The sequence below is a fragment of the Pelodiscus sinensis genome, chromosome 2 (genome assembly GCF_049634645.1).
Source record: "Pelodiscus sinensis isolate JC-2024 chromosome 2, ASM4963464v1, whole genome shotgun sequence".
NCBI classification, from domain to species: domain Eukaryota; kingdom Metazoa; phylum Chordata; order Testudines; family Trionychidae; genus Pelodiscus; species Pelodiscus sinensis.
The window spans coordinates 76,071,026-76,093,393 of NC_134712.1; the positions used below are offsets into that span (position 1 = coordinate 76,071,026).

The 22,368-nt window shown below is 40.9% G+C and overlaps 1 protein-coding gene across 3 annotated transcripts in view; it reads right to left on the reverse strand.

Annotated features, from left to right (window-relative positions):
- Positions 1 to 1,005: 1,005 nt before the first annotated feature.
- Positions 1,006 to 22,368, reverse strand: part of TAF4B (TATA-box binding protein associated factor 4b) — a 121,043-nt gene continuing 99,680 nt past the window's right edge. Inside the window, exons 15-16 of one of the 3 annotated variants that reach the window (XR_012901517.1) lie at positions 7,156 to 7,276; positions 5,517 to 5,647 (exon numbers count right to left, since the gene is read on the reverse strand). Coding sequence is in view for 2 of the 3 variants with exons in the window: in XM_075920812.1 (XP_075776927.1) it covers positions 5,480 to 5,647 (168 nt within the window). In the remaining variant the exon portion in view is untranslated. The other 2 variants (XM_075920812.1, XM_075920813.1) reach the window with 2 other exon arrangements.

The window sequence follows — 22,368 nt, forward strand, 5'->3', positions numbered from 1 at the left end:
CAGTCCATTCCAGAGACAATCCCTTTCAAAGTATCTTCTTCAAACTCTCCATTCTAGGAAGCAGCGGTCTACACTACTTTCAGGTCAGTACACAACTGAAGTTCAAAGGAAGTTAAATATGGGACATGCTACAGATCTACTTACCCTCCTTCCTCTGCATCCTTCTATGCCCACCCAGGGTGCATCTAGACTGCAGGGTTTTTTTTTTTTTTTTTTTTTTCGGAAAAACTGCCATTTTTCCAAAAGAAAACTTCACTTGCATCCACACTGCTATTGCATTCTTTTGAAAGAAAAAAATCAAAAGAATGCAGGGTTTTCTCAACATTGGTAAACCTCATTTTGTGAGGAAGAACACTTTTTCTGAAAGAGCTTATTTGGAAAAAGGAATGTGTGGACGGGGAAGAAGGAGTTCTTTCACAAGAAGAGGAAGGAGGAAAAAGCACAGGTGCCCTGGTGGCTACTCCGTCCATAGTAATCACAGCTTACATGCAAGATAGCATCCACACTAGATGCTGTCGAAAAAGCAGATCACTTTTTCAATGCACTTTGGCAGTGTGGACACTCTCTTTAGGGAGAAGTTTTTTTGGAAGATCTCTTCCAGAAAAGCTTCTTTCAAAAGAAGCCTGCAGTCTAAACATATCCCCGTGTCTGTATCAGGCAACATTGACCCAAGGGAAAAAATGGGGGTAGGGGAAAAGAGATGGAGGAACAGAGTTGATACTTTATCCTTGCACTGAAAACACAGTAGAAGCTCAGTTACCAACCTCCACTCAGATGAGGTGTTCAAAATGAGGTGTTCATAACGATGAAATGTTCAGAACTCTGAACAAAATGTCATGGTTGTTCTTTGAAAAGTTGACAACTGAACATTGACTTAAAGCTTTACTATGCAAAAGAAAAATTATGCTTTTAACCACTTTAAATAATTTAATTTAATTTTAATTTAAATAAAACAAGCAGAGAAAGTTTCCTTATCATGTCAAACCTTAATGCCCCTCCCCCCCTTTTTTCATAGTTTACGTGTAACACAGTACTGCACTTTGTCTCTGCAGGTGCCTGATTGCACATTTCCCATTCCACATAAGGTGTGTGATTGACTGGTCAGTTTGTAAATTTGCATCAGTTGATATCACTGAAATGCAGTAGAACTCTAATGGGACAAGATGAAGCCTAAGCAGATTTAAACTTTTGGTGTTCCTCGGGCACTTATTCAAGATGGAACAAGCAGGACCGGCTCGAGCCATTCCTGCGCCCAGGGCAGCGGGCGCGCGACGCATGCGTGGCTCCACCCCCAGGCCGCTGGACACCTTACAGCTGCAATCAGGTGTGCACTGCCTGATTGCAGCTCTAAGGGGTGCCACACAGCCCGTGGCCCTGGGCGCATGGCAGCTTATGGCAGCTCTAAGGGGCGCTGCGCAGCTGGGCGGGGGCTGGGCACACGGTGCCCCTTACAGCTGCCATCAGGCACCCCCCACAGGTTGGCGCCCCAGGCAGCTACCCAGCTAGCCCTCTCCCCCCCCCCCCCTTAATCCGGCCCTGGGAACAAGGGAGAGTGTAAAGAACTACAATAGATTTTTTCAGAACCAAGACTCATGTAGGAAAGGACTGGACAGAATGTGAAGTGGACTGAAAAGTGTGAGGTTTTCACACATTTCTTCCTCTGATGAATACCAACCAGTCTGTTAGTCTGAAAGAATTCTAGAGGACACATACTGGTGCCAGAATGCAAGAGAACATACTTCAAAGTGACTTGAAACAGAGCAAAGAGCAGCTCTAGCTAATTATTTTCCTTCCTTCGAATTATGCCTTTACTTTTACTACTGTCCTCCTTGATCATTCCAAAATGATCAAATGTTTTTCAAAAGAATATCTTCCCTGCACAACTCAGCATACTGTGTAGAGTACTCAGCTGAACTGTTTTAAAGTTACCCTCTCCCCAACCAATCACAAGGCATCAAAGGATTTAATGTATAAAAACAAATCTTACACGACTTCCCTTTTTTCCATCTTCTCCCAATTCTTACTGGCAAATTTATTATTTGTCACATTTGGGAATATCATTAAATCAGTAGTTGCACCAGAGATAATATTTCCCCTAGAAAGATAGTCACTCCACATTATTCAGGTCTGAGCTGACACACACAGTATGCATTCATTTATAAAATACACAGCCCTTTCCAACTTCTGGGAATACCAGTAAGGAACCTATACAAACAATTTTAATTATTAAGGCTGTCACACCAAACAACTCAAAACTTAACTGACAGATTTTGGAAGTAAACCAATATGAATTGGCTTTCAGTTACTGAGAAACAGATGATGTGTCAGATTCACTCTAAACAGATTTTAAAACAATTGTGTAAGTCAATGTGCAGGAAATGTAATTATGTAGGAACGTAACTGTTTAGAGAGGTATGTGACGTGTTTTTAATGCACATCTGTGTAGGTGATGAATCTAAGCATTAGAAATGAATGGCACCGTATTCTGAATGTTGGAATCATACCATGATCTGGACAACATTTAAGGGGCCAATTATATGAACATGTAACTCAAAGATGATATAACCTGTGCAAATTCTAGACAAGTAACTCAAAATATATTATCGTACATTCCCAGTGTTAAGTTAGCAAACTGCTAAAGATTACAAAAATAACCCTGAGTTATATCTCATTCAGGTATGAAAGTCTTAAAAGTCCAATAAAAGGTTATTGAGATACGCTTCTCTATGTTGGCCTATCCCCTGCCATGAAGACAATAGAGAGACAATGGCTTCAGGGCCTCAAGTGTCCATGTGTTTCTATTTTATGAAGGAAATACTAAACAGGCACCAAAAATACTACATTGAATTAATTCCTGTTCAGATTAAAAAGTTTTTTCTCTTGATATTTTTATATATTATACACACACACAAATCTAGCACAGATATGAGTTATTATTCCTGAGAGCAATATTTTGCATTTCAGCTGTCAATTTGGAGGTTATTTCTATTAAAGAGCACCTTGCTGATTTTGTTCCCCATTTGTGTTTATTGGGAATTTAATATGTTAGTCATGGTAATCAGTCCCATAGATGTATGTACAGGAAGCTCTGTTTTGCTTTTTAATAATTTGAATGGTTAAACTGCAACTCTTCTTACTCATTGAACTTTCGCTTTTCAAACACTCTGAAGACTGCGTATTTATGGAGCAAGCTTACCCATTACTTTAATAAAATAATTGCTTTAATGTAGTATGTAAAATAATTTTAAACATCTGGTCAATAAGATACAGTACACAAATATGGAAAAATGCTGCACTTTACATAAAAAGTAAAGCTAAGCATTTAATTACAAAACAATTTTGCCTGATGCCATCAATATCTTGCAAACTACTGCTTCATGGCCAAAGTACTGCTTTGTATATACATATACATATGCTATATGTACACAAATAATTTACAGCCATTTACTAGCTTTGTTCACTACTGTCCCAACAGAAAAATATGACATTCAAAACATACTGTATTTGGTAAGTGTCTACAGTGATCTCAGTGACTGATATGTTTAAGTTTAATTTTTCTCCACTTTAGCATGCCAAATAACCGTAGGAAGCCTTTTCTCTAAAGAAGTTTCAGCAGGAAGGCATTCAATACACAGTTCCTGCTTTCCCTAGCAGTTGTGTCAGAAAAGCCATGCTATATCATCAGGTGTCATGGTATACATGATGCAGTAAGAGAAAGGGATTTTTTCCCTTCAAAAAGGCAGCTTTCACCAGATCTTCCAATGCAGAAAAGAAACTATTCCAACAGTATTAAGAAACTGGAGTCATCTTGACTGAGTAGGAACACCACAAGTGGTTAAACTGTTTAGTTTACATTTTTGAGATGATCCCTGACCACTAATTCAGCTATTTTGCACATCTCTGATTTAGCATCAGCATCTCAGTTACATTTACATTCTCAATGAAGCAGTGAAAGCTTTGTCCCCTTTCAAATGCTACTCTCCCCTTTAAAAAGGGGCTTATTTTCTGACTGTATAGTCTTAGAATGTTTAACATGTTAAATGGCCTTTTCTGCAGAAAGCCAATGCAAGCTGCTTTTGATTGTTCCATTTTTTATTCAAGAGTTACCTGAACTTCCTGCTAATTAAATGACTAGCAAAGGAACATACTACATCTAGTTTCTCATTCCTTTTTAAGCTCCTTTTCTCATTCTGGATTTTTAGTAGCTCCAGGTTTCTGCAACACTGAAGCTCATCCTAGCCAAACCATAGCATATGATCACAGGAGCTTGTGCATTTAGACTCACATTCTAAATTCCCTGTAAGCTGCCCCACCACTCCCTGCCATGGCCAGAGGGCTCCCCCCCACACACACACAATGACCTGAACAGTCCAGCCCAGGCCCAGCCCCAGGATCTGCCATGGCCAGAGCATCCCTCGCCCTAGATACTCAGCTCCAACTAGAACCTGTTGGGGCCAGGTGCCTGTCCTGCATCCTCAGCCCTGCAGCTGCCATGGCAGGAAAAAGTGATTTTCTCTCCCAGTCCAAGTGTTGCTGCGAGTAGAGAGAGATGGGAAGTAGTCCCAGAGCACCCTCCCTTATCCCAAGGGACTCAATCTGGCCCCATCCCAGAACCCACAGCCCTATCCAGAGCCCTAACACTCTGGTATCCCAGCCCTGAGCCCCTCATCACCAGCCCTGCACCAGATCTCACACCCCCAGCTGGAGCCCTCACACTTCTCTACCTCAGCCCTCTGCCCCAAGCCTCCTCTCACACTCAAAACCCTTTGGCCCCCACCACCACCACATGAATTTTGTTTTGTGCACCAATATGAAGGTGATGTGTCACACATTGCCCCCATATGGGTGCACACAAAATTCATTCCACTCAGGGGTGGGAAAAATAATTGCTCATCCTCCTCTTGATTTAGAAGGGATATTACTCCACATCCCTTTGCTTGCTGCCTTGTTCCTTGCATTTTAGAAATAGTTACAGCAACTAATTTTAAAGCCAGAAAATGTAAAGAGATGCTACGTCAGGTAGGCAATATACTAGCATGACTGATGATTCTGGTTCATGATTAGATACATTCATCGGGCTATGAAGTGCCTTGAAATTTGTTTTCCTAAATAAGATTGGCTGACAGGAAGGCTTTACACATAGAACAGCCATTGTAGAGTTTGAAGTACTGAAGCAAGTGACAGATATCTTGGTACACATCTTAAGTCTTCAGTCTGCAAGAGTTCAGTGCATGCAAGTGGGTTGAGTTCTTGTGTGCAAGGTATCTTCAGTGTTTTGCGGACTGGCCCCAAATGTGACTGATTAGTTAAAAAGCCCTCCAGGTGCTAAGTTAGGTATTTAATAAAAATTAATCTGTAAACAAAAGTTATCCTTATAACGGATTATTTTCCAGAAATTGGAATCTCAGGACAGTGCAACAATGTTTCAGTGTTTTCTTTGGCAGTAGACAGCAAGAAATGAAATATAAGCTTTGAACCATTACTTGAGAAGAGCACGGTACAAGGCTAGAGAATGCTTCATCTCCCTCTCTTGTTCCATGCAGAATATCAAGTCCCTGAGACAGACACGTGTTATTCTTGGACGAAATAATTGTTTTGTAAGACTAAAACCAGATGATCCAGAAGCAGCTGCACTGCCATTCAAGCCCTAAACAGGCATGGGGAGAAGAGACAAAAGAGAAAATTAAAATTATTTTTCAAAATATATACATCAGTAGTCTAGTCTAGTCAGAATAAACTAAAGTCATGCAAAGGCAAGACAATATAATCTAGCATCTTGATGATCAGCTTTATAGGTGGCTCTGTAGGACAAACCTGCAATCCATAAGTCTCTACGTTTCCTATGACTTACTTATCTTTTGCAAAATAATTAGTCTGCCATTTTAATTGTTATTTCAACAAATGGAAGAAAATATATCACAGTAAACTCTACAATGAATTGTATTTTCACTACAGCTACAGATCAGTGAGTGCTTGTACAGACAAAAGCCACGCCAGTGGTGAAACAAATTGCAATCTAATTACACAACTGAGGAAAATTCTGAATTTTCAGTTTGTAAGAAACTGACATTTTAAAATTTGGTTCTGGGCTAATCAGGACCAAAATAAGTTTCTTTAGCATTTGCAACAAAGCAAAGATTCCCTAAAAAATTGTTTTGGACAAACTGATGAACAACAAGAACCACACACACTGTTCCCTGGCAGCTCCTGAGTGAAATGAAAATCTTTGTCAATTTGGCTGATTATCACCACTGAATACCAGCTGCTTTTCCAGCGCAGGGAACCTGGAAACACCTGGTCCCCTGAAAATTTAGGCTCCTCGAGCCTACCAGCATGGCTGGGTTGCCAACAGGCCAAGGCAGTCCAGGTTTTCTAGCATTCCCGCCAGCCAGCATACCATCAAAAAGAACTTTGTGATTCAACAAAATTCCATCAAACCTGAATCATGTTTGTGAAATATTTTGGGTTCACCGAACGAACATCTTTTGTTTTGTCAGAAAGTTTCTGAATTGTTGTAGACAAAATAAAGGGAACATAGGAGAGAGAATACCATAGGAATACACTAGTTTGGAAAAAGACAGATTAAATCCTCATTCCTTCCCACAACCACAATCAATCTTCAAATGATGGTCTCCTCACAAACACAGTGGTGCCTGAGAAGGGACTCAAGTATTAACACGTAGTGAACACGGCAAAGAGGAACTGGAACAGTCTAACCATTTGCCAGTCTTTACAGTCATTTGTCTAAAAGTGTTTAAAAATAATCCAGGAGATTGTATCATTCAAAGCAAAAAACACACACAGCTAGAGCATCTAAACACTGGGATGGCATTCCTTGAACATGCAGTCTATCCGTCTTCCGATCTGCAGGTTTATCTGGATATGAAAATCCAATTAGAAGGAAAAGGGGGATTAGCTGTCTCATGTTCAGAATGTTAGCATTAGCACGTGTACACTGCCATCCCCATTTTGAAACAGATTAATTAATAGAAACAAAAGAAGATTACTATGATCTACACAATTGACTGGATACTTATCTTGGAGCCAATCTATACTATACAGCCAGTCTCTTATCACTACTGGAGGCTTTTTGGTAATGAATGCAATTTGAACAAATAAGAGTGCTCAGACTAACTTCAGCCAGGTGATACCCACCAGCATCAATGCCACTTGGAGATGGTGTTACTTGGATGCAATCTTCACTGTTGTCAGTTCTTACCCTAATAGTCTCTGTGAAACTTCAGCAAAATGGGCCTTTATCACCTTGGCTTAAAAACTGATTAAAAACATATATTAGAAATAAAAGCTAGTACAGGACAGTCTGCGGCAACAAATTGCATATTTATGCCATAAGGAAAGGCTTTACCTTTTAATACATTTTATCTTATAAAATTTAAATGCTCTTTAATGTAGTCTCAGAGATTAGACAAAGATTTGCAGAAAATTAAGCTGTATTTCTTACCAGCACTATGCACAGAATTAAGCACTATTTCATTTATTTTACAGTCATCACTATTAAACTATGAAATGCCATCATTTGAAACTTTCAGTTTGTTAAATGGCTTGGAACAAATGGTTGTATGGGGGAAGACTGCCGGCCACGAAGCATAAAAGAGGGCACTGCTGGCTGGGTAAGACACAAAAGGGTCACAGTTCAAGTTTGTCATATGACAACCCTGAAGGATCCAGGGAAAAGATAGCTCTGCAGTGCAGCTGCTAGCATAGAGTTGAAAAGGAGGTCAATCCAACAGGATGCAGCAGAAGGCTCAAGGCAATGTTATAAATGAAACAAACCCCCAGGGATTTTCAGTAACCCAACAGCAATGTCCTTTATAATTCAAAGAACTTCATGGAGGTGAAAACACTCTCTAAATGCAAAGTCTTACCTTTTAAAAAATAAACACACAATTCCTCTCAATCTTATTCATTCCTTTGGAAAAATGGGGGCACATATCTCAAATCCCCAATCTGTCTGGGAGCTGCCAGTAGCGCAAGATGTTATAAGTGGGAAAGCCAACTTGTCCTAGTTAAAGGAATTTTGTTTTTATCTTTTTGAAAAGAGTTAATTTAGTCTTGAAGTTTGGAGTCCTTGGGAAACATCTTTAGTGCGTCCTGCAATGTGGAAATTGCCTTACGAAAGAATAATCAGAAAACCAAACAAGCTTATAATAGACTGTGGTCTATTAAGACAGCAAATTCACACTTCATAAGACAGCTGTTATCTATTATACAAATCTTTATCAATAAGCTATTCAACTACAACATTTCTGAGGGCCTTTCAACTGACTGCAAAACACACCCAAACCAACAGCTACTTCCTCCACACTCACTTATTAGAAAGTTAAGGCCACTGCAGGTTTATCTGAAAAAAGATAAAGGCCTAGATTTTTAAAAGGAAATCAGGCAGTACTGCACTCAGCATTGTAACTAACACTAAAATGATTTAGGAGACTAAATCTCATTTTCAAATGGGATTTAGGCACTTGGTAGAAATCCTGCTGATTGCCAGTGAGATTTTGGATCTTAAGAGCATAAACACTTAGACTAAATATGATGTAAGACAATATTTCTAAGTTATTCTGCTTTTAAATGCAATCTGGGTCAGACCACTCACAGATCTGAAGAGGTAACTGTTGGCGCTGCAAAAGGAATGAATCTGGTTGGAATGACACTTAACACATGATGCTGTGTTGCTTTGAGGCTACAGAATAGAGACACCTCTTTTAAAGTACAAGTTAACCACAGAGCACATGCTAGCAAAACCTCAGATGTTTATTATGCCAGTTCCCTCTTGGTTTGTCCTTCCCCACCCGCAGCAATTTTTTGTCCTTTCATATTTTGTTTCAAACCAGGGAGCAAGTGGGGAAAAATGGAAACGTTTGTACTGACACTTTTTACCTTTAAGGGTATTGTTTTAAAAGCAAACCATTTTTTGAGGTACCAAAAATACAAACCGGCACTCAGTGCTTACAAGTTTGTGTTCACATTGTGCACTGAGAACAGCTAATTGCATCAGATGTCTGCATCTGTCAAGAAGAAGAAAAGACTATTGGCATAATTCACTGCTAATGCCAAATACCTTGTGACAATTTTCTTCTACTTTTTGATCTGAGGAAGCCCACGAAAGTTCACACCTATTAAACCATCTTGTTAGTCTTTAAAGTGCTACATAGTCCTGTTTTTTGTTTCAGCTACACCAGACTAACACGACTACATTTATATCACTCCAGAGAAAGTGCTCTTTCTAGTGTAATTCCCAGAAGATTCCTCTACTTCTTGCTGTGTGGGGGAGAGGATTAAGATGCTTCATCAGGATTGGGGCAAACCCTACATAGATGGTGTGAATTACTGACCTTCCTTCTTGGCCTTTCCCCTCCCTACTCTAGATGCCTTGATAGTAGCTCCTGCCTCTGCTTTTCAGAGCTTACCTGAAAATAGGTACATCAGCCTACAAGCACCAGCCTGAACTCTAGTGTTAAGTTTTCAAACAGGAAGGAACATGTTCTCCTCCTCCTCATACTCCTTCCACTCATTTTCTATAACTACAGGTTGCACTCCTAAAACTGGCACTCTCTCGTCCGGCAAAACCACGGATGTTCCTGGATCAGACAGACCAGTAGCCTACTGACAGGAAGGCTATCCAGAAGTGGGGTGGACTGAAGCAGCAGATGGGGCACAGGCTGGTGCTAGGGACAGCCCTGAGCAGCCTGCAGCAGTGGACTGGAGCCAGCAGCAGCTCTCAGCAGCCTGTGGCACTGGGACTGGTATGGGGCAGCATGCGGCAGCACAGAACCGGGCTGGACAGTGCCCAGGGCGGTCTGTGATGTGAAGCCAGAGACTGGGCAGGAAGTCAAGCCCTAAGCCGTGGGCATCTTATGGGATCGGGGGACCAGAGCCCACAGGCTGATGCAGGGCCAGAGCCCAAACTCTCAGCAGCCCCCAACCAGCCCACAGCAGTGGGATCAGGGTTGGACCTGCAGCAGCACAGAGCTAGAGCTGAGCCCCCGGGCAGCCCACCAGGCAGTCCAGCCAGAGCAAAGGAAGCAGATTGGATGGAGCAGTGAGTAGACCCCTCCCCGGAGCTGGCAGAACTGAGGATTGGGGGCTGATTGACTATGGCAGGGAACCTTCTCTGGTCCAGCAAATTCCCTGGTTTGGGACCGGTCAAGTCCCAAGAGTGCTGGACCAGGAAAGTTCAACCTGTAGTATGCATGTCACAGCAAGATACTTAAGGGGTGTTTCTTTTTTGGAACACAACAGTTTTTTAAAAAAGATATAAATTCCTTCTATAGGGAATTCCCTTCCATCATCTGTATTACAGTAACAAGTGTCCTACCTAAGGTCAGGACACCATTCTACTAGGCACCATACATGCACGGCGAAAGGCAAACTAGGCTCTTCAGGGCAGGGCTTAAGACAAAAAGGTGAGAAAGGAAGTAGAGGTACAGACAAGTGAAGTGACTGCCCAAAGTCAAAGCAAATCAGTAGCAGAACCAGGAGCCGACTAAGGGATTTTTGACTTCCCCACTCCAGTGCCCTAACCAGTGAACCAAGCCCCTCTCTCTGTTCTGGGAAAGTGTTTTAGATGACATGCCATTGGAAGAACTGTATCAATGCAAATAAAAAGAAATGGCTCAGCAGTATCCCCAGAGGTGGATCGAATTCCCCTGGGCCATGGGAAATACAAGCGCCTTTCTCTTCAAAAAGGGTTTTAATCAACGCAGATGTGATTTCATACAACACATACAAAAGTGATATGTAGTAACTGTATCAAGGCAGCTTTTAGGACAACTGTGATTTCAGCTAAATCTATTGACCATTTCTCTCAAAAAACATAATAAAAAGGTAGGAGGCTTATAGGGAATGCAAGTCAGCAGCATGGCAAGCTGAACAACAATTCTTCCCTTCCACTCAAAGTATTTTTACCAATGCAAGGCACAAATGGAGAGTGATCTAGTGAAAGATTTAAAAACACAACAAATAGTCTAGCAGCACCTTTAAGATTAACAAAACATGTAGATGGTATCATGAGGTTCCGTTGGGCACAACCCACTTCTTTAGATGAATGGAGTTATTAAGGGTCCAGTTCCAAAATATATATGCCCATGTATATTGACCAAACTCGACCGTCTCTACGGGAAAGCATTAATGGACACAAATCAGATATCCGAAAAGGCCACACACAGAAACCTGTGGGGGAACACTTCAACCTGCCCAGGCACTCATTAATAGATCTCCAAATCACCCTGTTGTTTCAAGCTAAATACACAGGGAAGCCTTGAAATTTAACTTCATTTACAGGTTTGGGACCCATCACAGAGGTACAAGTAAAGAAATTACCTGACTAGCACACAATCTTCCACTTCCTGATAAACGAAACAATGGATACTTATGAACAATTTGCACCTCCTCGATCAGCTTCACGTAACATGAACACTAATTGACTCCCCCTCTCTTCTTCCCTTCCTTCTTTCTCTATTTATTTTGGAATTGGACCTTTAATACTCCTTTCATCTGAAGTGGGTTGTGCCCAGGAAAGCTCACGATACCATCTACATGTTTTGTTAGTCTGTAACTGGAAAAACTGAAAAAAAGAACAAATAGGCTAGCAGCACCTTAAAGACTAACTTGGCTACCCCTCTGAAGCTAGTGAAAAATGTAATTTCAAGTGAAGAAAGGTTTCAGACAGAATGGGGAAGCACCAGGCAGCTTGAACAGATGAGGAAGTAGGCTTCCAAATCAGTTACTGGAATAAAATTAAGAAAACCCATTAAATGAATTCAACACAAAACAAACTCACACTTCTAACTTGAAGGTCAGAATTTAACAGAGCAAGAGCCCTACTGTAGAGGTAGGAGACCAGCAGCAGATACAAGGGGTAAAGGATTCCTATTTCCTTATACACAGGGCCTGAAAGCCAGTTAGGCCAGAGCAGTGTTTTCAAAGCCCCAAATCCACTCTAACTTCCACTTCTGTGGCTGAATCGGCAGAGAACTCGCTCCACTACAGGTATGTTCCAGTTTTTCCCCCCAGCTGGCCCCCGATGTTCCCTATACTACCGGAGTGGCACAGGGGAAAAAGGGGTAGAGGGCTATCCAGTTTCTCCAAGAAATCCTTAAATTACTGCCTATGGGCAGCTTTGATGTCACTTCATAAGAACTCTCCAATTGCTAATCTGAAAATGTATTAGTGGGAGAGACCTCATCAAAATAAGCAAGGGATAGACATGTGGCTATATCCATATGCTAGAAACAATTATAGCACAAGGTATCAAAACCCAAGGAAGACAAATTAGCAGACCTAAGAATGAGTGCATTACCCTCCAGAAGGCAGTTAGAATGAGAGAATTACCACATCCTATATGAAATAGTTGGTTAAAAATTATGGCTCTTCGTGGATCTTATCTGAAATGAAGATGGGTGCAACATTATATGTAGCCAAAAAGAAGGAAACCACAGAGTCAATGGCCTCCTTAGTAGGGATATTAGCGTGTAGTCATTCACAATTAACCGATAAGCCTGAGCTCATCTGTTAATCCTAACTACTGCGTGCACCTCACGCAGAGGCAGCAAGGCGGGGGAGGTGGAAGGTGTTTCCCATGGGGAACTGGCTTTTAAGTTGGCTCTCCCCGAGTGCTAGCTCCCAGGGAGCCACCTCCCCCACCTCTGCCACTGCCTCCCACAGATATAGGGGCAGCAGTGCGGGGGTGATGAGGGGCAGGGGGCTCCCTGCATATACCAGCTCCCACAGAGCCACCTATCAGAAGTAGCAATGGGGGAGTGGCAGGTAGGAACCAGCTTTAAAGCCAACTCCCCCTGAGCACCAGCTCCCACCTGCCCACTGTGTATAAATGTGTAACCACCGAAAAATTCAGCAGTTACACCTTTAATTTTTGTAACGTTTGTCAACACCCTTCCTACTTATTCTTTGTAACTATAGTTAAATAATTGTGGGACTGGTAGGGATCTTATCTAGTTCAGTCCCCTGCCCTCAACACAGGACTAAGTAATCATTAGCCCATTCCTGAAAGGTGTTTTTGGTCTAACCTGTCTCTTAAGACCTTCCAGCGAAAGATTCCACAACTTCCCTAGGCAATTTGTTCTAGTGCTTATCTATCCTAACAAAGTTTTTCCTAATATCTAACAAGTCTCCTTTGCTACAACTTAAGCCCATTGCTTCTTGTCCTGTCCTCAGAGGCAGAGTTCAATTTTTCACCCTTCTCCTTGTAATAACCTTTTGTGTATTTGAAAAGGTATGTCCTCTCTGTCTTCTCTTCTCTAGAATAAACAAACCCAATTATTTTTATCTTTGCTCGTAGGCCGCATTTTCTAGACCTGTAATCATTGTTGTGCTTTTATCCTGACTTTCTCGAATTTGTCACCTCTTTCCTGAAATGCACTGCTCAATACAATACTTGACACAATAAGTCAATTGAGGCCTTACGAGCATAGAGTAGAGCAAAGGAATTATTTAGGTCTTGCTTACTACACTCCTGAGACATTCCAGAATGGTTTTTACTTTTCTCTTTTTTTTTTTGGTAGCAGTGTTTCACTATTGACTCTCATTTAGCTTGTGATCCATTATAACCCCCAGATCCCTTTCCACAGTACTCCTTCCTAGGCAATCACTTCCCATTTTGTATGGATTCAACAGATTATGCCTTCTTAAGTGCAGTACTTTTCATGTACTTCAAACCATTTCTCCAGTTTGTCCATACCATTTGGAATTTTAATATCCTCCAAAACAATTGCAACCCCTCAGCTTGGTATCATTTGCAAATTATCTAAAATTATTTGTGAAAATATTGAACAAAATGGGATCCAGTACCATTCCTGGAAGGACCACACTGTATATGCCCTTCTAGCTTGACAGTGAACCACTGATAATTACTTTTTGAGAATGATTTTCCAACCAGCTATGCATTCAATTTATAATAGTTTTTACTTTCCGAGGTCATGAGAAGTTCTCACAAGACAGCACCAAAAATTTTACTGAAGGGAAGATAAACTACATCTAACACTTCTCCAATGCACACCCTTTTTTATATCCTCTCAAAGAAGGCTATTAGGTTGGTTTGATATATTCTTCACAAATCCACACTGACTTATTTATCACCTTATCTTCTAAGTGTCTGCAAATAGATTACTTGATTATTTCCTCCATTATCTTTCTGGGTACTGAAGTTACATTGATTGGTCTGTAATTCCTCTAAATTGTCCTTATTCACTCTATTCTAGATTGGCACAATATTTATCTTCTTGTAGTCATACAGCATCTCTCCCATTTTCCATTAATCTGGCTGCAGGCACATTCTGACAATTTTATATTTAGGGTATCAAATAAGCAACCCTTCCCCTTGCCTTTCTTTCTGTAAAAATAAGAATCTTTTATTTACCAGTGAACTCGTCATAAGATACTATGTGAGAAGACAGGAGGACTTACAATCGCCAGCATCATTTTGGTACAGAGTGAATGGAAACAACGGTTCCATAAGATTTTAGGGTTCCAAATAAAAACCTTTCATTGACCTATAAATCAGCCGCATGTAATACTCAGATTGTTCTTCAAAACTTTTGTATGGAAAGTCTCCAGAGAACCTAGAGCTTTTGTTAGGCGCCAACAGTTCTATACTTGAATTGTACCTCAAAAAGCTTGAGTTTGACAACAGTGGTGGTGATTATGAAGTAAGAACATTACACTTTGTGCAGTAATTATCTGTTTTAATGGATTCAGTCTCCTCCAAGATATTAAGTGTGTAATGCAGCGGTTCCCAACCTTTTCCAGATGGGGACCCATTTTGACAGTTCAGGAAGACTTGGTGACCCAGGGCAATTCAAAAAATGTGTGAATGGCTCCTTAAGAGCCTCCTGGGGAGACACCTGGCGACCCTTTGGAAATGTAATGGCGACCCATATTTGGGTCCCGACCCATAGGCTGGGAAACCCTGGACTGCAACCAGTTGAAATGGTAAGACTGCAGACTTCTAGAACATATGTTTCAAAGTACAGTCAATGTCAGTATTCAGAGCTGTCCACTCAGGACCTGAACCAATTGCTCACTGAAGTGACTTTTTCCACTCAGAATTCTTGCTCAGATTTAAAAATAACTGGCTGATACCTAGATTGTTTAAAATGTTAGCATACTGTTGCTACTATATATGCAACTCACTAGTCCATTCTATTTTTTAATACATGAATGTTAATTTTGTTTCTTCAGATCCTAGAACCACTGTTTACATTATGTGAGTGTGGAATAAGTACATTAAAAATAAGCACTCTGTTAAGTGTGCATAGTGGGGTTTCAAAAAATTCTTTAGGATTTTTTCTGTATTTTCACAGTAATTCTACTAGCCTATTCTGTATACCAAAAAAGAAGTGGAAGACACATAAGTTAAGAGCTATACAAATACAGACCTGATATAGTTGCTGTTCATAATACAGCCAATACAGATATAGGATTAGGGTCATAACAAATGCCAGAGGAAGGTCTGGGTTCACTGTCAACCTTCCAAATAATTTTAGACAATCTGATGAGTACTTCACATGATGGGATTTCAATCTGGGTTAAAGAGACTGGGACTTTTCATTTTAGAAGAAAGGAGACTGGGGGGGAAGGGAGAGATATGAGAGAGGCCTATATAATCACAACTGGAGTGGAGAAAGTGAAAAAGGAAAAGTTATTTACCTGTTTCCATAGCATAAGAACTAGGGGCCACCAAATGAAATTAATAGGTAGCAGGTTTAAAAACAAACAGAAGCAAGTACTTCTTCATGCAATGCAGAGCCAGTGGAACTCCTTGCCAGAGGACGTTGTGAAGGCCAGGACTAACAGGATTTTAAAAAGAGGATAAATTCATGGAGGATAAGTCCATCCATGGCTATTAGACACGATGGGTAGGAATGGTGTCCTTAGCCTCTGTCAGAGGCTACAAATGGGTGACAGGTTGATGATTAGCAGTTCTGTTCATTCACACTGAAGACACCTAGCATTGGCCACTGTCAGAAGACAGGATACTGGGCTAGATGGAGCTTTGGTCTGACCCAGTGTGGCCAGTCTGATGGCTGCAATTCCCAGTTCAGTTAGACTTCATATGCTATCACAGTCCATTTACAATGGACATTGTGATGAAGATCCCTATTTGCATTTTACAGATAACACTTCTCTAGCCTCACAGGCTGCTGATTGTTAGGTGCTCAGACACTACAGGGATGAAGGCCAAGTAAAAGGTTAGCTGAACTATCGATTAAATAGCTTATTGTTTAAGTAATGCTGCCAAAAAAAAAAATTAAAAACCACACAAAAATCAAAACTTCCAGAATCTTGCTCATTGTTGAGTCAGAGAGACTACTTCTATCCGCCCGCACCAAATTGAGGAAAAGGATCACAGTGTAGCCCATAGAAAGTAAAGGGTACGTAGTGAAACAAACCCAGCTTCCCCAAGTTACATCAAACTGGATTAGAGTAATTCTGCTTCACTTTGCCCTATTCTGATAAATCTTGGTTGGCTAAGAGTACTTGTGTCCACAAAATTGGTTAGAAAGCTCTCTGAAACAGTAGTGAATGAATTCAAAACAGGGTGGGTTTTCTTTTTAAATATAAAAACTTGTTTAAAAAGGAAATCAAGTTGAAGTCTGAAGGTCTTAGATCTCTATTCCAGGCTCTCTCATACAGCTAAAAACAAACAAACATGTATATTTATGATAACTTTACTCTAAAAAGGATCTTCACTACAATGTCAAACATCTACAGAACAAAATATTCAACTACATTTTTTCCCCTCAGATTTCCCTATGACACTTTTACAAGTCCTTTCAAATGTAGGCGACATGTTTTACATATTGAAACAAATTATTGCAAATGTAATGTCAGTTTATTCACTATTATGCCCAAGACTCATGTACGTGTGTCGCTTTCTATGGCTACATCAGATGCTTAATCTGTACCTGGAGGTAATGAATACTATACAAATGTCATGTTAGTTAATAGACAATTATTAAGATGAAGTTTTCTGGCTTTTTGCCACATCATTTTAAGCAATATATTGTCAACTAAATTATAAATCTCTTGACCCTTCACATGTCATCAACATTTATGTGTTACCAATATGTTCAGCCTAAAGCTACAATGCAATTAGTCATTTAAATTGCAGATATCCTTCACACAAAAGAAAAGAATTAAGTTAATCTCTATACAACAGAGAACACTATATTGGCCAATGAGCTACATTCTTTAATATTTAATTGGCAGTTTAGAATATCTTTGTATACTTAGATGCTAAAATATGTCATGGGTATGGCCTAAACTGACAACTGCCATGAAGTTCAGAGCTGAAACTGAAACTACAGCCTTAATTGACAGGGGTTGAGCCTGAGTCTTGCAGCAAAGTACAATATTCTTTTTTGCAAGGTTTTGTTTTTATGACTGCAATATACTGCACGTCAGCTGGACAGTACAGTTAAGACTAGAGTATCTTAGATCCTGACTTCTTCCCCAGTCTGTGATAAATGGGACACGAATAAGTATAGAGAACAATTTGGACAGGAAATATACTCACCATGACTATTTAAGAGGAGCAGCTGGATTATTTGGTGACCATTCTGTTCAGTACTTTGTCCAAAGGATTCGTATGTGAGGTAACAAACAAGATCTAGCTTATAGTGCTTGATAAACATGTAAGTGGATGACTGAGTTGAAGATCTGCATACTTCATTTCTTCTCAAGAAGGTGCCACAGAACAAGATATGTCTTCCCCTGTTCTTCCCAAGTTTCATGGGAAGATGCCTGAAGATGTCTGTATGGATCCATTTCCAATGATTTTCAGAGTTCAGCTTTTGTCACTTCACCTTCCGGTGTTGTGGGTCTAGGTGCTGGTATTGAATGAGCAGCTACCCACAGGAATCTGAATGAGGCGAAGGTCTTCCAAGGATTTAGAATATGGTTGATGGTGGATTTAGAGGTAGCTGAACAGATACTTAGGGTCTATACCTAGCTGGAGAAAGTCCAGCCATTTTGGAATGCTGGAGTTTTGGTGGGATTCTTCATTCTTTAGAAATGAAGGAGACTTGGTGTCCATAATTTAGCATGAGCTGGATAATGGAAGCCATGTAATGTACTGCAAGTGTTACTGTCAACTCCGATCCTAAATCTCATTCTATGTCTTATCTTGCTTAGAATCATAGAACCATAGAGCTGGAAGAGACCTCAGAAGGTCATCAAGTCCAGCCCCCTGCTCTAGGCAGGACCAATCCCAACTAAATCAACCCGGCCAGGGTTTTGTCAAGCCGAGACTTAAACACCTCTAGGGATGGAGACTCCACCACTGCTCTAGGTAACCCATTCCAGTGCTTCACTACCCTCCTAGTGAAATAGTTTTTCCTAATATCCAACCTGGACCTCTCCCACCACAACTTGAGACCATTGCTCCTTGTTCTGCCATCCGTCACTACTCTCTCTCCCTCCTCTTTGGAACTTCCCTTCAGGAAGTTGAAGGCTGCTATCAAATCCCCCCTCACTCTTCGCTTCTGCAGACTAAACAAACCCAAGTACCTCTCCAGCCTCTCCTCGTAAGTCATATGCTCCAGCCTCCTAATCATTTTGGTTGCCCTCCACTGGACCCTCTCCAATGCGTCCACGTCCTTTTTGTAGTGGGGTGCCCAGAACTGGACACAATATTCCAGATGTTGCCTCACCAGAGCCAAATAAAGGGGAATAATGACATCTCTGGATCTGCTGGCAATGCTCCTCTTAATGCAACCTAATATGCCATTAGCCTTCTTGGCTACAAGGGCACACTGTTGACTCATATCCAGCTTCTCATCCACTGTAACCCCCAGGTCCTTTTCTGCAGAACTACTACTTAACTGGTTGGTCCCCAGCTTGTATCTATGCTTGGGATTCTTCCATCTCAAGTACAGGACTCTGCACTTGTCCTTGTTGAACCTCATCAGATTTCTTGTGGCCCAATCCTCCAATTTGTCTAAGCCACTCTGGACCCTATCTCTGCCCTCAAGCGTATCTACCTCTCCCCCTAGCTTAGTGTCATCTGCAAACTTGCTGAGGGTGCAATCCATCCCCTCATCTAGGTCATTAATAAAGATATTGAACAAAACTGGTCCTAGAGCCGAACCTTAGGGCACTCCGCTAGAAACCAACCGCCATCCTGACATCTTGCTTACTGGTCATGTTGTCAAACTTCTGTGGGCTGGAGTTGGGGTCCCTCAGAAGTCAAAGTATTTGCATGGCTGTGAACTGTGTCCTCGCCCGACTAGCAATAGCATTTGTTATTTACAAAGCACTGTCTGAGCACTCTGATATACAAATCATGGAGGAGATAAATGGAAATATTTGAAAGGTTAACATGCCCTTTTAAAAAGTGATTTAGGCACTTGGGCTACTAAGCCTTACTGAAAGCCAGTGGAATTTAGGTCCCAGCAGGACAGTGTCTTAGAAACTTTGACATATTTTGTGTAACTTTCTGAAAATGGGACCTAACTGCTTTTTGAAAAGTGCCTTGATCTAAATTCCATTGACTTTCAGAGAGACACTAATTACTTACAATTATTTTTGAAAATAGGTCTTAAGTGCTCCACTTTCAAAGAATTTCAAAAATATCCTCATCACAAATATATCTTTAAAGTGTCCCTGTCATGGAGTATGTTCCACTGCTACAGCATCTCCCACTGGTTGCTCCAAGGAATTAGTTTTGTCTAGTAGCTCTTGAATGCAGTGCAATAAGGCCTAATGACCAGAGTCTGTGGAGTAGCCCTTACATCACAGGGCAGCATGGTCCAATGGCTAGAGTCTCTGAAGTTGGAGTTCCTGTAACAGGTCCTTCCTGTCCAGCATCCAGCCCAGACTGAACTGCTCCCTTTTATAGTACCCTAGTACTTGGACCATTCCCAGTACGACTGGAGATAGGGCTTCCTCCACCCAAAGGGCATTAACTGCTTTTGGCTCAGTGCGGTGTGTGCACACACCATCACACACCCTCCACACTTAAGAGGGGTTTGGGCAGGAGTTCTCTTCCCAAGGCTCTGGCAGCTCTCCAGCTCCCATTGTCAGGGTCTCTGTCTGCTATGTCACTGGGATTCCTGCATCGATGTCTTTTCATGAAAGTCAGTAGTCATAATCTTGAACAACTTCTTTGAACATGGAACAGTCTTTGCCCAGTATCACAGCATAGGTCAGTCAGGGTGCCACACCGACCTGGAAAACTTCCTCCCAAATGCAGAACTCAAGCCTTATCCAGGCAGTTGGATAGGGTCAGATATCCCCATTAATACATTGTAGGTGCACTGTAGTTCTGGAGGGTTTGAGACCCAGGACTAGACCCTCTTGTACAACGATCTTACTGCAGCCAGAGTCTACCAAAGCTATTGCCCCGTTTTTCTCCAGACACTAGTGTCACTCGCTTTCCAGGGCCAGGCTTCCATACTCAGTTACCCAGGAGCCAGATTTGGCCGTAGTTACAGTCCATATATGGGTGTACCATAGTTTCATATAGAGGCATTAAGATGTTCTCTGTCTTATTCCCTATTCCTTTTCTAATGATTCCTAACATTCTATTTCCTTTTTTGACTGTCGCTGCACATCAAGTGGATGTTTTCAAAGATCTATCCACAGTCATTCCAAATCTCTCTCAAGTAGTTGTAGCTAAATTAGTCCCCATCATATTGTATGTATAGTTGGGATTATTTTTTCCAATGTGTATTACTTTACATTTACCAACATTAAATTTAATTTGCCATTTTGTTGTCATATCACTTAATTTTGTAAGATCTTTTTGAAGATCTTCAGAGTCTGCTTTGGTCTTAACTATCTTGAGCAGTTTAGTACCATTTGCAAATTTTGCCACCTCACTGTTTACCCCTTTCTCGAGATCATTTATAAATAAGTTGAATAGGATTGGTTCCAGTACTGACCCTTGGGGGACACCACTAATTACCTCTCTCCACTCTGAAAACCTACTATTTATTTCTACCCTTTGTTTTCTGTCTTTTAACCAGTTATCAATCTATGTGAGGATCTCCACTCTCAACCCAACTAACTTTACTTAAGAGCCTTTGGTGAGGAACCTTGTAAAAGGCTTTCTGGAAATCTAATTATACTATATCCACTGGATTCCCGCATGTCCACGTTTGTTGATCCCCTCTCCCCCTTCCAAAGAACTCTAGTAGATTAGTAAAGCATGATTTTTCCCTTCACAAAAACCCTGTTGACTTTCTCTCAAAAAATTATGTTCATTTACGTGTCTGACAATTTTAATATTTACTATAGTTTCAGCTAGCTTGCCCGGTATAGACGTTACACTTAGTTAATGCCTATTACACCCAGTGGCGTGTAGGGCAGCAACAAAGGTACTCAATTTTTGTTTGTCTTTGGCTATTGACATTAGACTTACTAGTCTGTAATGCCAGGATCACCTCTAGAGCCCTTTTAAAATATTGGCATTACAATAACTATCTTCCAGTTATTAGGTACAGACGCTGATTTAAAGGGTAAGTTGCAAACCACAGATAATAGTTCTGCAATTTCCAATTTGAGTTTTCAGAACTCTTGGGTGAATGCCATCTGGTCCTGGTGACTTGTTACTGTTAAGTGTATCAATTTGTTCCAAACCTCCTCTAATGACTCCTTGATCTGGGATAATTCCTCAGATTTGTCACCTAAAAAGAATGGCTCAGGTTTGGGAATCTTCTTCAGCTATGAAGACCAAAGCAAAGAATTAATTTAGTTTTTCCGCAGTTACCTTATCTTCGAGGTGACATGTACCCAATCAATATGGGGACAGTTTAAATCCCCCACTATTACTGAGGTTTTTATTTTGATAGCCTCTCTAATCGCCCTTAGCATTTCATAGTCACTATCACTATCCTGGTCAGATGGTCGATAATCTATCCCTACCGTTATAGTCTTATTATTGGAGCATGGAGTTACTATCCACAGAGATTCTATGAAACATTTTGGCTCATTTAAGATTTTTACTTGATTCTACATTTTCTTTCATGTTTAGTGCCACTCCCCCACCAGCACAACTTGTTCCATCCTTCCGATATATTGTGTACCCTGGTATGACTATGTCCCATTGATTGTCCCCATTCCACCAAGTTTCTGTGATGCCTTTTATATCAATATCCTCCTTTAATATGAGGTACTCTAGTTAACCCATCTATCATTTAGACTTCTAGCGTTTGTGTATAAGCACTTTAAAAATTTGCCACTATTTATTTAGCTGTCATTTTCTGATGTGTTCGACTCTTTCATTGGATTGTTTCTCATCTGATCTTACCTATACTTTATCCTCTTCCATCCTCTCTAGAATGGAGAATCTCTATTAATAGACTCTCCCCTAAGAGATGTCTCTGTTTG